Source organism: Poromitra crassiceps, assembly GCF_964638095.1.
Source record: "Poromitra crassiceps genome assembly, chromosome: 3".
NCBI lineage: Eukaryota > Metazoa > Chordata > Actinopteri > Beryciformes > Melamphaidae > Poromitra > Poromitra crassiceps.
In genome coordinates this window covers 81,165,072-81,177,975 of record NC_139625.1, presented here as the reverse complement: position 1 = coordinate 81,177,975, position 12,904 = coordinate 81,165,072, and the positions used below count along the sequence as shown (strand labels likewise).

The window sequence follows — 12,904 nt, the reverse complement described above, 5'->3', positions numbered from 1 at the left end:
GGTCACTCGAGCAATTGTGATGCCACGCAACAGCCGAGCTGCGGTGCAGAGCCAGCTCGGCGAGCTGAAGGCCGGCGGGTGGGCGAGGCCGGGCAGCGGGCGAGCCTAGGAATCGAGTGCGTGTAGGGCGCGAGCGAGATCCCTAGTATATGAAGTTGAATATTTAAAGGAAGAAAACATAATTAATTTAATTAAAATATAAGTAACCATACTTTTTGTTTTTATTAGTCGTTTGTCTCATGTTGCATTCACTGACTGGAGGTCAAAGTTGATCCACCTTCTTATTGCTAGATCACAGATTTTTGCCATTTCTCAAGTTATAACCGTCTCTCACACAGAAGAAAAACACATTTTAGTAGTGTGATAGTTTTATTACTCCCAGTTTTGGGATTACAGTGGTAGTCTTCTAACTCTCGGTCTCAACAAGCCTTTCCAAGACAATATGAAAAAAATTCTTCTTTACAAAGAAACAAATGTATCTTCAAAATGAATGGGCTTTAGTCATCTTTTGATTAATTGATACACAACTTTAGGGCCAACTGGGTAGAGTAGCTTTCTCCCTCACTAATGTAATTCTTTTTAGCAAGGTATGAATGAACAGGTCTGACTGTCAATGTTTCTATTGCAATATCAAAACACTGTACCAAGTTGCTTTGTTGTCGTCAGACCAGGCTCAGCACCATATTAGCAAGGGGCAGATTTACATTGATTTGTCAAAATTAAGCAATTTAGGCACTTATCAAGAAATTGGCTTAAGGTTATGATGAAACTGCTATACTGAAAGAACAATTCATAATCAAAATTGTCAGTTTTTTTTAGTTTGATGCTAAAGAGTCAACTAAAGATGGAACAAAATCTACTGATGCAACACAATTTCTTTTTAAGTTAACATCACATTTCTACACATTCTAGGCTAACCTTTCAGAACATTAGAATACAATCTAAATAGTCAAATTGGGCCTGTCCCACTGAGCGTAAAGTGATATTTCTTACACGGCACTGAAGTGATCCAGATGCACAGTTGGGATTGCATATGAACCGTTTACGTGCTGCCGGTCAGCTCAGATATAATATGGCAGATTACAGTGTCTGTCTATGTGCCTCTGTGAAGCGCAGCTAATGCTATCAGGTTCCTGTGGCAAGTTGAAAATACTAATCTAGAGTGGACAAACATTTAAAAGTGCTTTACATTAAGGTACCTTCGATACATTCACCTCTATATAATGAAGTCAACTATAATACCACGCAGGTAATGAGTGAGCTGCAATTGACGAGTAATCCTTTGGCAAAAAGTACTGTTTGCTATTTCCAAAAGATATGGAGTGTATTGGGAGGAGTGTGGGAGTTGAGAAATGTAGAGCTCTATTCCAAAATATCCATTAAAAAATCATTTCCTCAAGCTCATCAAATACAGAGGATCACTCTGTAAAGTTATTTGCATTTTATCCACCAAGAGCTTGTTACATAGCCTGCTATCGTTTAAAAAGTACTATAAGTTGTTTTCATTTTGTGCTATAAATCATTTTGTAAGAGTAGCCGAGGTGTTTTTCACTTCTTCTTTTTCCCACAAATTGTGTACGGTATCTCATTTTGAGCCAGAGTGCAGCTGGAGAGAGAGAGAGAGATATAAGGAGAAAGTAGTGAAACGCAGAAATAAGAGTGCTGTGTCATCTACAGTGCCAGGTTACTATAGAAGTTCAGTTCTGAATTGCATTCACAAAGTATACAGTCTATTGCACATTTCAGACTTCTTCCACTAAGTGCAGAGGGTCAAAGGTCAAGGCTGTTATTTTTTCCCTTCAGGTTTGAGGCATCTGGAGTCGGCAACAGTCCCCTGATGCTGAGAATTCAAAACAGACTCTCCAAACAAGATGATGACCTCTTCCACTTTGTTCATCATTCCAAGCGAACAAGCCTTTGCTTTGTTTTATATGTTCTTGATCAATTGTGCTGACCAAAACCAACCTCACCAAATAAAACATGTCAGTGATAAATAAGGAAGAAGGAGTGTGGGGGGGGGGGGGGCTTGGGCACTCGTATGTTAGAAGTTAAGCCTTTTCTAATTATTATTTCATTAGGTTTCTGTTTGTATTTTTTCTCAAAAGTCTATAAAACATCAGCAGTATTTTTTTTCTTTTAAAAAGCCAAGTAAAGAAATATTCCCTTTGCAGCCTCGAGAAGATTTTACATAAATAGAAAATAAAAATAAAAAACACGCAAAATAAAAGATAAAATCATCAGACAAACACAACAGGGTGAGGAAGGGGGGCAGGAGCTTAAATTAAGACAACAGAATGGAAGTGTACAAGGACAAAGTGTGTGTGTGTGTGTGTGGGGGGGGGGGGTTAAAAGCTGTTGGCACAAGGGGGAGGGAGGGGAGAGTTGTCCTCAGTGTTTCATCAGTCTCTCAGTGCCACTAGTACGGGCCTTTTGTGTGTCCAAAGATCCCTATAGGGAAGTGTTTGACGTGTGAAGACCACTGTGCCGCCAGCTGGAAAAACTTGACGTCGTTCCACTCGATGCCGTCAATCAGCACTGCAGGGAAGAAAACAAACATTACTTTACTATATTGTCAGTGCTGACACTCTTTCCAGAGCAACAAGTCAGTGCTGACACTCTTTTCCAGAGCAACAAGTCAGTGCTGACACTCTTATCCAGAGCAACAAGTCAGTGCTGACACTCTTATCCAGAGCAACAAGTCAGTGCTGACACACTTATCCAGAGCAACAAGTCAGTGCTGACACTCTTATCCAGAGCAACAAGTCAGTGCTGACACTCAACAAGTCAGCGTTGACACTCTTATCCAGAGCAACAAGTCATTGCTGATACTCTTATCCAGAGCAACAAGTCAGTGCTGGCACTCAACAAGTCAGTGCTGATACTCTTATCCAGAGCAACAAGTCAGTGCGGACACTCTTATCCAGAGCAACAAGTCAGTGCTGACACTTATCCAGAGCATTAAGTCAGTGCTGACACTTATCCAGAGCAACAAGTCAGTGCTGACACTCTTATCCAGAGCAACAAGTCAATGCTGACACTCTTATCCAGAGCATTAAGTCAGTGCTGATACTTATCCAGAGCATTAAGTCAGTGCGTACACTCTTATCCAGAGCAACAAGTCAGTGATGGCACTTATCCAGAGCAACAAGACAATCCTAACACTCTTATCCAGAGCATTAAGTCAGTGCTGACACTCTTATCCAGAGCAACAAGTCAACCCTGACACTCTTATCCAGAGCAACAAGTCAGTGCTAACACTTATCCAGAGCAACAAGTCAATCCTGACATTCTTACCCAGAGCATTAAGTCAGTGCTGACACTTATCCAGAGCAACAAGTCAGTGCTGACACTTATCCAGAGCAACAAGTCAGTGTGGACACTTATCCAGAGCAACAAGTCAGTGCGGACACCTATCCAGAGCAACAAGTCAGTGCTGACACTCTTATCCAGAGCAACAAGTCAGTGCTGACACTCTTATCCAGAGCATTCAGTCAGTGCTGACACTTATCCAGAACAACAAGTCGTGCCCCACGAATGATGCAGGGCTGTGGGCACTCCTTGGGCCAATCAGAAACAAGTCCCATCATCCCTCCAAATTTCAGCAAAAAGGGACCAGTGATGTACAGTAACAGATACGGCCTTTCAAAGGGTTACAGCCAGGCTCTAGGTTGGAACAAAGAAGGGAGTCATACGCCAATGTAAAAGTAAAACAAAATATTAATGAAAACTATAAGGACTAAACAACACAAACTACATTAAACAAAAGAAGACCACAAATAATGTGGAGTACACCGGGCCCAGGTGCACTCAATCAGCCTAACGCGACCCCGACCACCAGGCTCCTGCAAGGAGAGTGGGAGCATCATCACAAAATATCGAAATTTTCGCCTTTAATTACAGCGAACACTTTGTAAATATTAGAACACAGTGACAAGATACATCATCCCTCCAAGTTTCAAATCCAAACCAGTTATGTCTGAAATGTCACATTTGAGTATTTTCCCACACACACCCTTTAGGGTAATCAGTGTTGTAGCCTATTTTTAAATACCACAACACGGTGTCACTATCAGGCCTTACCTAACTCATCCAAACCTGATCCACACTGTCACTTACACTTTTATATTCATGTACATTATTACCTTCCCGTATTCCTCCGCATCTTAGGCCAGTCAGTGTCATTTTTTGAACACCAGAACATGGAGCCAAAATCCATCATCCCTCCATGTTTCATCAAAATCCAACCCATGGTGAGATATTATGTTTGACGGACAGACGAACACAGCCTGATCCACAGTCCCTTCTCCTACCCAGCCCTCCAATTCCACTGTCTACTTCTGCTATCTTTTCCATGCCAGGCACTACTAAGCAGGAAAACACAGGTGTGAGGTTCCTCTGAACGCGTCTGTGCTGTCAGGTGGCGATGGCAAGGCTCTGCATGGAGAACATTACCTCTCAGCATGTTCTGCTGGTGCTTGGCAGTGCAGATGAGCCGGCTGATGCCCTCAATCACTTGACTCTTCGACTCCACCTCCTTGTCTTTGCTCTTTTTTGGCAGGAACATGACTGGCAGAAGGGAATGACAGAGACACAAGCTGTGAGTATAAAAAAAAAAGAGGGACTCAGAAACTTTCGGGTCTCAACTGCTGTAGGTATGACAAAGGACATTTGTTATTTCAGTGCGATTTTGTTAGATCTGATTGATCACTATGATTACATTTGTCCACCTGCAGGCGTGCTCTTTACACTTCCTGAAAGATTGAGCGCGATCACACGTAACATGGCATAGCTGTGGCTGAACCCCATTTCTTCTCACTCACTGACACACAGAGAGTTTGCATTGTTGTTATTGGATTATGTCACAACTGGATCCAGATTATGCCAACTTTTTAAAAGAATTTGGCTACAAAATACTTGGATTGTGCAGCACAAGCTATTAAGAGCAATTTTGATGGTCATTTTATAAAGTGTTTGGGGCTATATATTAGGGATGTCACAATATATCGTCCCACAATATATTGCGATATCAAAACGTGACAATATGTATCGTTGAGATGAAATCTCATATCGTGAGAAAAAGAAGCTGAACATGGTGGCACTGATCTGCATCTGATTGCATGCTCGCTCTCCTTTTCATTGCTTTGTTTGAACAGATGAGGGACGTTACAAACACGGAGGATGAAAATCGTGAAATTACTCAAATTAGCGTGGAGGATGCCCCCTCAACTTACAAATCGATCGCAAAAAAATATTCTTAAAATATTGTATCGTATCGTTATCGTGAACCCAATATCGTGTATCGTATCGTATCGTGAACTGAGTGTATCGTGACACCCCTACTATATATGTATAAAAGATGGTGCCGTTAACTTCAATAATGGACATATGGGGGTTAACTAACTTTGGGGGGGAATTTTGACTGATAAGTACAGAATTTTCATTTTGGTGTGAGCTATTCTGCTATGATGGGATAAAAACATTGCACTGAAACAACAGAAAACGATCACCCCAAAACTGTCCGCTTGTACGAACACTGCTGTCACCATAGCTCACCCTTCTTGTTCTTCTCCTTGGTCACCACAGTCATTGACATGGTGGGCAGGGTTCCTGCCTCCGCGCCCCCAAGTGGCAGCCGGCTGACCTGCAGCGAGCGAAAGGTGCACTTCAGAGTGTTTTTGGAGGAGGAGTCCCGCTTCTCCACGTCTTTCTTCCTTTCCGTCGGTGCCACCCAGTAGTCCACCTGCAGCCCCATCAGCTCCACCTGGCCTCCAGAACTGCACAAGACAGTGGATGAAAAGGATACTGTTGAGACATCTTTGAATGGAGTAACTCACACATAAGAGTAAATAGACTGGCTCATACTGCAATGAAAGTGATGGGGGTGAGGGAGCACCCCACCCTTCAAATACTCTTTGAGGAAACTGTAATCAGACAAGCTAGGAAGATCATTGCTGACCCCTCTCATGTCTTGTATTCAGAATACGAACTGCTTCCATCTGGCAGGCGTTACAGAGTCCCAATCAAGAACAAAAAAAGACACCTCAACAGATACAAATACTCTTTCATCCCCATATCAGTCAGTCTCCTAAACTCAGGTCATAGGTAATGTATTGTTGATTGTACTGTAAATTATTGATGTTTGCACTTTGGTTGTGTGTTTGCACATGTCGGCACTGGTGTGCTATGCACTATTGTTTTTTGTTGTTGTTTTTGTTATGGCACTGTGTACCTATGTGGCAGCCTGTATGTCCAAGACAAATTTCCCTCGGGACAAATTAAAATAATCTTGAATCTTGAATCTTGAGTACAAGAAGCGAAATCTGAGAATGGGAGGAATGATGGTCAAAGCTAGCCTGGGTAAACCCAGCCTCCACGTGACCTCTATGTACTATCAGTCACGAAGAAACTTATGCTACAGGCATAGTCTGTGACGTCACGTTGAAGGCTGGGTTTACCCAGGCTAGCTCAAAGCAATGACGGAAATGTATGGAGTGTCATGTTTCCCTTTCCATACATAAAAATGACAATGAAATGAAATATTACTTTTCATAATATACATCGATTTAACAATATATGCCATTTTCTTTTTTCTTTTTTGTAGTGTTTTTAAACACACACACACAAAAGTTTCTTCCTGGAAAACAGTGTCTTTTTGGTGCTTCCTTCATCATATACCAGGAGGCATTTCTACCTGTATGCGTTGAGACAGGTGTTGACGGAGGGGGAGGAGGGAGGGGTGGGCGACACCTCTTTAAATGCAGGTGACACTTGGGGAGGAGTAGATGAGAGCAGCATTGAGCCCATGGGTGCTGCATCATCAGAATCTCCTGAAGGAGAGAACAGTTCCACAGTTCATCTCTAAACTCTACCTATCCATTTGACCTGATGTTTACTGCTCACCATTTAAATAAGAAAGATGATCATGTCTTCTAAACCCTAGCATGTTGGAAGTTAAGAGATTAAGGGTGGATATTATAATAATAATCAGTAGTGAGTTTTACTTTCAGAATCAGAATCAGAAACACTTTATTTGCCAAATGCATCAGAAGGACACACAGGAATTCATTCTGGTGTAACAGCACAACTCAACAATATTAAAAAACGGCAGGGGAGGGGGGGAGGGGGCTGAATCATAACCTTCTATTGTGATTTGACTTATTGAGAAGAGAAACAGCCCTTGGGAAAACCAGAAATCACTTTATAAAATCCTAATCTATGAAATGCAAGGAAGGACTGACATGGCTGTTTTGTGCCTCTGATTTGCAAATCATAATCTTTTCACAAATTAAGGAAATGGGATGCTAATTGATTCAGTCAACTACGGCACTTACCGTGTACTTGTAAATAAGGAAAAAAGTACATATTTTTGTAAGGTTAAATTCTTATGACCTATGTACAATCCAAACTGATTCCTTGCCTGACGTTGCAGATGTCTGCTCCACGATGCCAACTTTCACCATCTGGAACATACATTCAAAGCAGAAGGTAAAGGATCAGCACGACAAGAAGCAGGCAATTCAAACTGTTATGTTAAACAGAGACAAAAGACAAGCAGGATCAAGACAACAGCAACATACAGAGACCATTAAGAACTGCTTCCTTACCCCAATGAAAGGGATGAATTTCTGACATGAGTCTTCATCAGGGCTGTGGAGTGGCAAAGGAGCCCAAACAGCGAGGAGGCAAGAAAACAAGAAACATGTCTTGATCAAAAAAGAAAGTTACATGTTGGTACAGAATCTCAATCTAGATTAACGGGACTAACTCCCAGAAGCATTTCCAAAACTACTAGTTTCTGTGAATAGCAAGAGATTGCAATTCAGAGAAACTAAGGTTAGTACGGAGATCTACCGTTAGTAACTTGATGTCCAATGCTTGACATCTGGAAGTAGTTTTTCATTGCACCGAAATAATACAGAGTTATAATGACAACAACATGGTCAACAGAGCATGCCAGGCTTTCAGTGAAATCACCACTAAAGAGAGTCATAATCCCAACTGGGAGCTTCAGGTTGGAGCTGGAGAAGCAGGGAGCAAAACATGCACGCTCTCGGCCCATTCCTGGCCCCCACCAAAGCCATTAGTGATCATCTCCACCAAGCAAGTCCAAATCAATGGCATTCAGCGGGCAGCAAGTCCAGAAGAGGAACAGCTCAACTGCTTCTAAAGTACAAGTAGACAAAGCAACGGGAAGGAAGAGCAGCAACCTAGATCCCAAAGCCCTGAGGGTCAATGCACTGCCTGTGAGCGCTAGTGCATCACTCACTACACCTAGAAGACCTTTTCCAAACTATTTTCCTGATGCCCGACAGAAAAATAGCCCTAATGGAAGGAACTATTTCTAGGTTTTTTCCTACACATTTGACGACATAAAAGGTTGTTGCTCTTGCCTTGAAGAAACCTGCCATCGCCCCCCCAGGGAAGAAACAGAGAGACTACACAGGAAGGGGAGAAAGGGAGAGAGAGAAGACAGTCTATAGTAGGTAAAGTATGCAGTCAAGGCCAGTTTTCTTTTTCCAACACAACACAATCCCTGTTGAAATCGGTTTCAGAGCAGCCAGAGAGAGAGAGCCAAATGTCTGCCTGGTATGTAAGCAAAAATGCATGGTTTTCATCTACTACATGTTTGATTGTATTTGCTTAACTGTGAGATGTACATGCATATCAGTCCATGTGAAAGGAGAGTAGAACTATGGACATTACGCATGCACTTTTCAGACAGGCTAAATCTAACTCAATCTGACAACAGTTGTTTCTAGACAGTATCACGATTATCTTTATTCTTATGTACTGTGTATTTGTATTGTTGTGCAATACAAAATGCATAGTCAGACTGATAGTTGTGTGACATTTCATTCTGGGTTCAATGGATTTAGCAATGCAAGCTTTGATTCCCTGTCAATAGTTAATGTAATGTTTTGTTCCCTCCATTTTACAGCTCTTTGGTAGTTTCAGTCATTTTACAGCTCTTTTGTAGTTTGTCATTTTACAGCTCTTTGGTAGTTTCATTCATTTTACAGCTCTTTGCTAGTTTCAGTCATTTTACAGCTCTTTGGTAGTTTCAGTCATTTTACAGCTCTTTAGTTTCAGTCATTTTACAGCTCTTTAGTTTCAGTCATTTTACAGCTCTTTAGTTTCAGTCATTTTACAGCTCTTTAGTTTCAGTCATTTTACAGCTCTTTGGTAGTTTCAGTCATTTTACAGCTCTTTAGTTTCAGTCATTTTACAGCTCTTTGATAGTTTCAGTCATTTTACAGCTCTTTAGTTTCAGTCATTTTACAGCTCTTTGGTAGTTTCAGTCATTTTATAGCTATTTAGTTTCAGTCATTTTACAGCTCTTTGGTAGTTTCAGTCATTTTACAGCTCTTTAGTTTCAGTCATTTTACAGCTCTTTGGTAGTTTCAGTCATTTTACAGCTCTTTAGTTTCAGTCATTTTACAGCTCTTTGGTAGTTTCAGTCATTTTACAGCTCTTTAGTTTCAGTCATTTTACAGCTCTTTGGTAGTTTCAGTCATTTTACAGCTCTTTAGTTTCAGTCATTTTTGTGAGAAATGTGAGCAAGTCAACCTTGCTTGAGTCACAAGTCTGAAGTCAAGTCTCAATCTAAATTTAGAACACCAAGTCAAGTCAGAACAAATCAAGTTTGATTTCTTTAACCAGTTTCAACTTCAATAAATTCAATCATTGCATACAAATTCAGTCATCTGGTGGAACAAATCTCATCACTTTCAATCTTAAGTTATTTACACAAACACACAATCTTTTGTCAAGACTTTAGAAAGTCACAATTCTTCTCTTTATGCATGAAGGTTTGGGCTTCTTTTCATTGCATCACTGGAGCTGGTCTCTTGTCCAAAACGTTTGTTGTAATGTCATTGACACTTTGAGCTTTGACATGAAGTAGATGTGTCTCACATAAGAAAGCCCTCATCCTCATGTTACTGATGGTGTCCTACACCTGACTACACAATAGCAGACAGACATGGATGGCCCAAAGCACATGGCGATCATGGACAGGACACAGTGAGGAGGAAGAAACAGGAGAACAGGAGGGAGGACAGAGCCAACTGCAGCTGGCCTCCTGCCACTTTATCAGCCAGGACTCTCATATCTTATCAATGAGGAGTGTCTTGTATAAAAACTGACAACTGTATCTTTCGTCTTTGTTCAAGAAATTCTTTCGCAGCTGCCAGGAATAATAAATCCTGAGACAACTCGATTTATGAAATATCCACAGGATTTTAGCTTGAGTGTGGAAACACACCACCATTTTCTATGGATTTAGCTGCTGCTGTTGATGCTGCCACCACACATAAATTGTGAACATATGGAGAAAAGCTTCCAATAAAATGTCCAGCTAGAGTTGTTTGATCTTGAACGTCTGCCTGCCTACGATGAGAGCTTTGGTGTTTCAAGCTGTGTGAGATCACTTTGCAGCTGGTGGCTTCAATACATGCAACACGCTCATGTCAACCATCCTGGACAGTCTGTGATGCTTTATTATACTAAAGCAACACCATGTCTATCAACCTGGACAGTCTGTGATGCTTCATACCAAATCTCATGTCAACCAACCTGGACAGTCTGTGATGCTTTATACCAAAGCTCATGTCAACCAACCTGGACAGTCTGTGATGCTTCATACCAAATCTCATGTCAACCAACCTGGACAGTCTGTGATCCTTTATACCAAAGCTCATGTCTACCAACCTGAACAGTCTGTGATGCTTTATACCAAATCTCATGTCAACCAACCTGGACAGTATGCGATCCTTTATACCAAACATCATGTCTACCAACCTGGACAGTCTGTGATGCTTTATACCAAACATCATGTCTACCAACCTGGACAGTCTGTGATCCTTTATACCAAACATCATGTCTACCAACCTGGACAGTCTGTGATGCTTTATACCAAATCTCATGTCAACCAACCTGGACAGTATGCGATCCTTTATACCAAACATCATGTCTACCAACCTGGACAGTCTGTGATGCTTTATACCAAACATCATGTCTACCAACCTGGACAGTCTGTGATGCTTTATACCAAACATCATGTCTACCAACCTGGACAGTATGCGATCCTTTATACCAAAGCTCATGTCTACCAACCTGGACAGTCTGTGATCCTTTATACCAAACGTCATGTCTACCAACCTGGACAGTCTGTGATCCTTTATACCAAACATCATGTCTACCAACCTGGACAGTCTGTGATGCTTTATACCAAAGCTCATGTCTACCAACCTGAACAGTCTGTGATCCTTTATACCAAACATCATGTCTACCAACCTGGACAGTCTGTGATCCTTTATACGAAAGCTCATGTCTACCAACCTGGACAGTCTGTGATCCTTTATACCAAAGCTCATGTCTACCAACCTGGTCTGTGATGCTTTATTATACTAGAGCAACATCATGTCTACCAACCTGGACAGTCTGTGATGCTTCATACCAAGCATCATGTCAACCAACCTGGACAGTCTGTGATGCTTCATACCAAACATCATGTCTACCAACCTGGACAGTCTGTGATGCTTCATACCAAACATCATGTCTACCAACCTGGACAGTCTGTGATCCTTTATACCAAACATCATGTCTACCAACCTGGACAGTCTGTGATGCTTTATACCAAACATCATGTCTACCAACCTGGACAGTCTGTGATGCTTCATACCAAACATCATGTCTACCAACCTGGACAGTCTGTGATGCTTCATACCAAACATCATGTCTACCAACCTGGACAGTCTGTGATCCTTTATACCAAACATCATGTCTACCAACCTGGACAGTCTGTGATGCTTTATACCAAACATCATGTCTACCAACCTGGACAGTCTGTGATGCTTCATACCAAACATCATGTCTACCAACCTGGACAGTCTGTGATGCTTCATACCAAACATCATGTCTACCAACCTGGACAGTCTGTGATGCTTTATACCAAAGGAAACCAACAAGAGGAGAGAGGAAGATCTAACGTTGGTGAGCGCTCACTCGCTGCTGTTTAGGAATGTTTTGTTCTATTTCACACCTAAGTTTGAATTCCTTACTCCTTGTTAGAGAAGTGTCCTTAAGTGACACCTGAATTTAATTTGAGCAAAAAGGGGTGAATCTATGGCATCACAATTATGGATGGGAAGGCTCTTCTCGACTGCAACAACCCCACTTGGTGATAGATTTTAGGCTGAGACAAGTGTGTCTTAAAATAAATACCTCGACTACAGTAGATTCAAGAAATCTTATAGTGTGTTTCTAATATTAGAACAGCAAATAAGCATGAGAGCCATGACCTGGGTGACAGAGTTCCATCTGATCTAAAAGGTATCTGGCTGAGGCTGTTCATAGAGAAAAGTGACTAGGCAGCTGTTAAAGTGGCAGGCTCCAGCTCAGCTCAGGCTGTGAAGGTCGAGGGGGAAATGGTTTTCAACACAGAAAGCGCATGAATCTCCGGGCGAAGTGTGAAACAAGACTCAAGCGACCACAATACCTTACTGCAAAATCAAAATGAAAGCTCTTTTTCCTTCAAAGAAAGAAAAGAAAAAATGAACAAAATGAAAACATGTTATTCACACACAGATGGAAAGACAGTGATGTTTACTCCCACACGTCAGCTACCCCAGTCCCACAAAACACACACAACCTCCACAACATTAGTGATGAGAAACTTGTTAGATGAAACCTTAAAATTACTAAATTACTAAATTCAACCGTTTCCATGGCAGTTCATAGTTCATAGTTCCCTCCCCTCCCCGAATTCTGCCCCGTTTTCTCCACTTGTTAGAGTGTCCTGGTTGTTGCTCCACCCCCTCTGCCGATCTGGGGAGAGTTGCCGACTACCACATGCTTCCTCCGATACATGTGCAGTCGCCAGCCGCTTCTTTTCACCTGCCAG

General features: G+C 41.7%; 1 protein-coding gene across 2 annotated transcripts in view; it reads right to left on the bottom strand.

The window, feature by feature from the left end:
- Positions 1-405: 405 nt before the first annotated feature.
- Positions 406-12,904, bottom strand: part of pacs2 (phosphofurin acidic cluster sorting protein 2) — a 124,372-nt gene continuing 111,873 nt past the window's right edge. The window contains exons 19-25 of one of the 2 annotated variants that reach the window (XM_083633597.1): positions 12,500-12,532; positions 7,605-7,647; positions 7,418-7,460; positions 6,692-6,827; positions 5,554-5,774; positions 4,453-4,566; positions 406-2,535 (exon numbers count right to left, since the gene is read on the bottom strand). In XM_083633597.1, coding sequence (XP_083489723.1) covers positions 2,417-2,535; positions 4,453-4,566; positions 5,554-5,774; positions 6,692-6,827; positions 7,418-7,460; positions 7,605-7,647; positions 12,500-12,532 — 709 coding nt within the window. In that variant the 3' untranslated portion in view covers positions 406-2,416. The remainder of the gene's footprint in view (positions 2,536-4,452; positions 4,567-5,553; positions 5,775-6,691; positions 6,828-7,417; positions 7,461-7,604; positions 7,648-12,499; positions 12,533-12,904) is intronic. The other variant, XM_083633598.1, reaches the window with a different exon arrangement.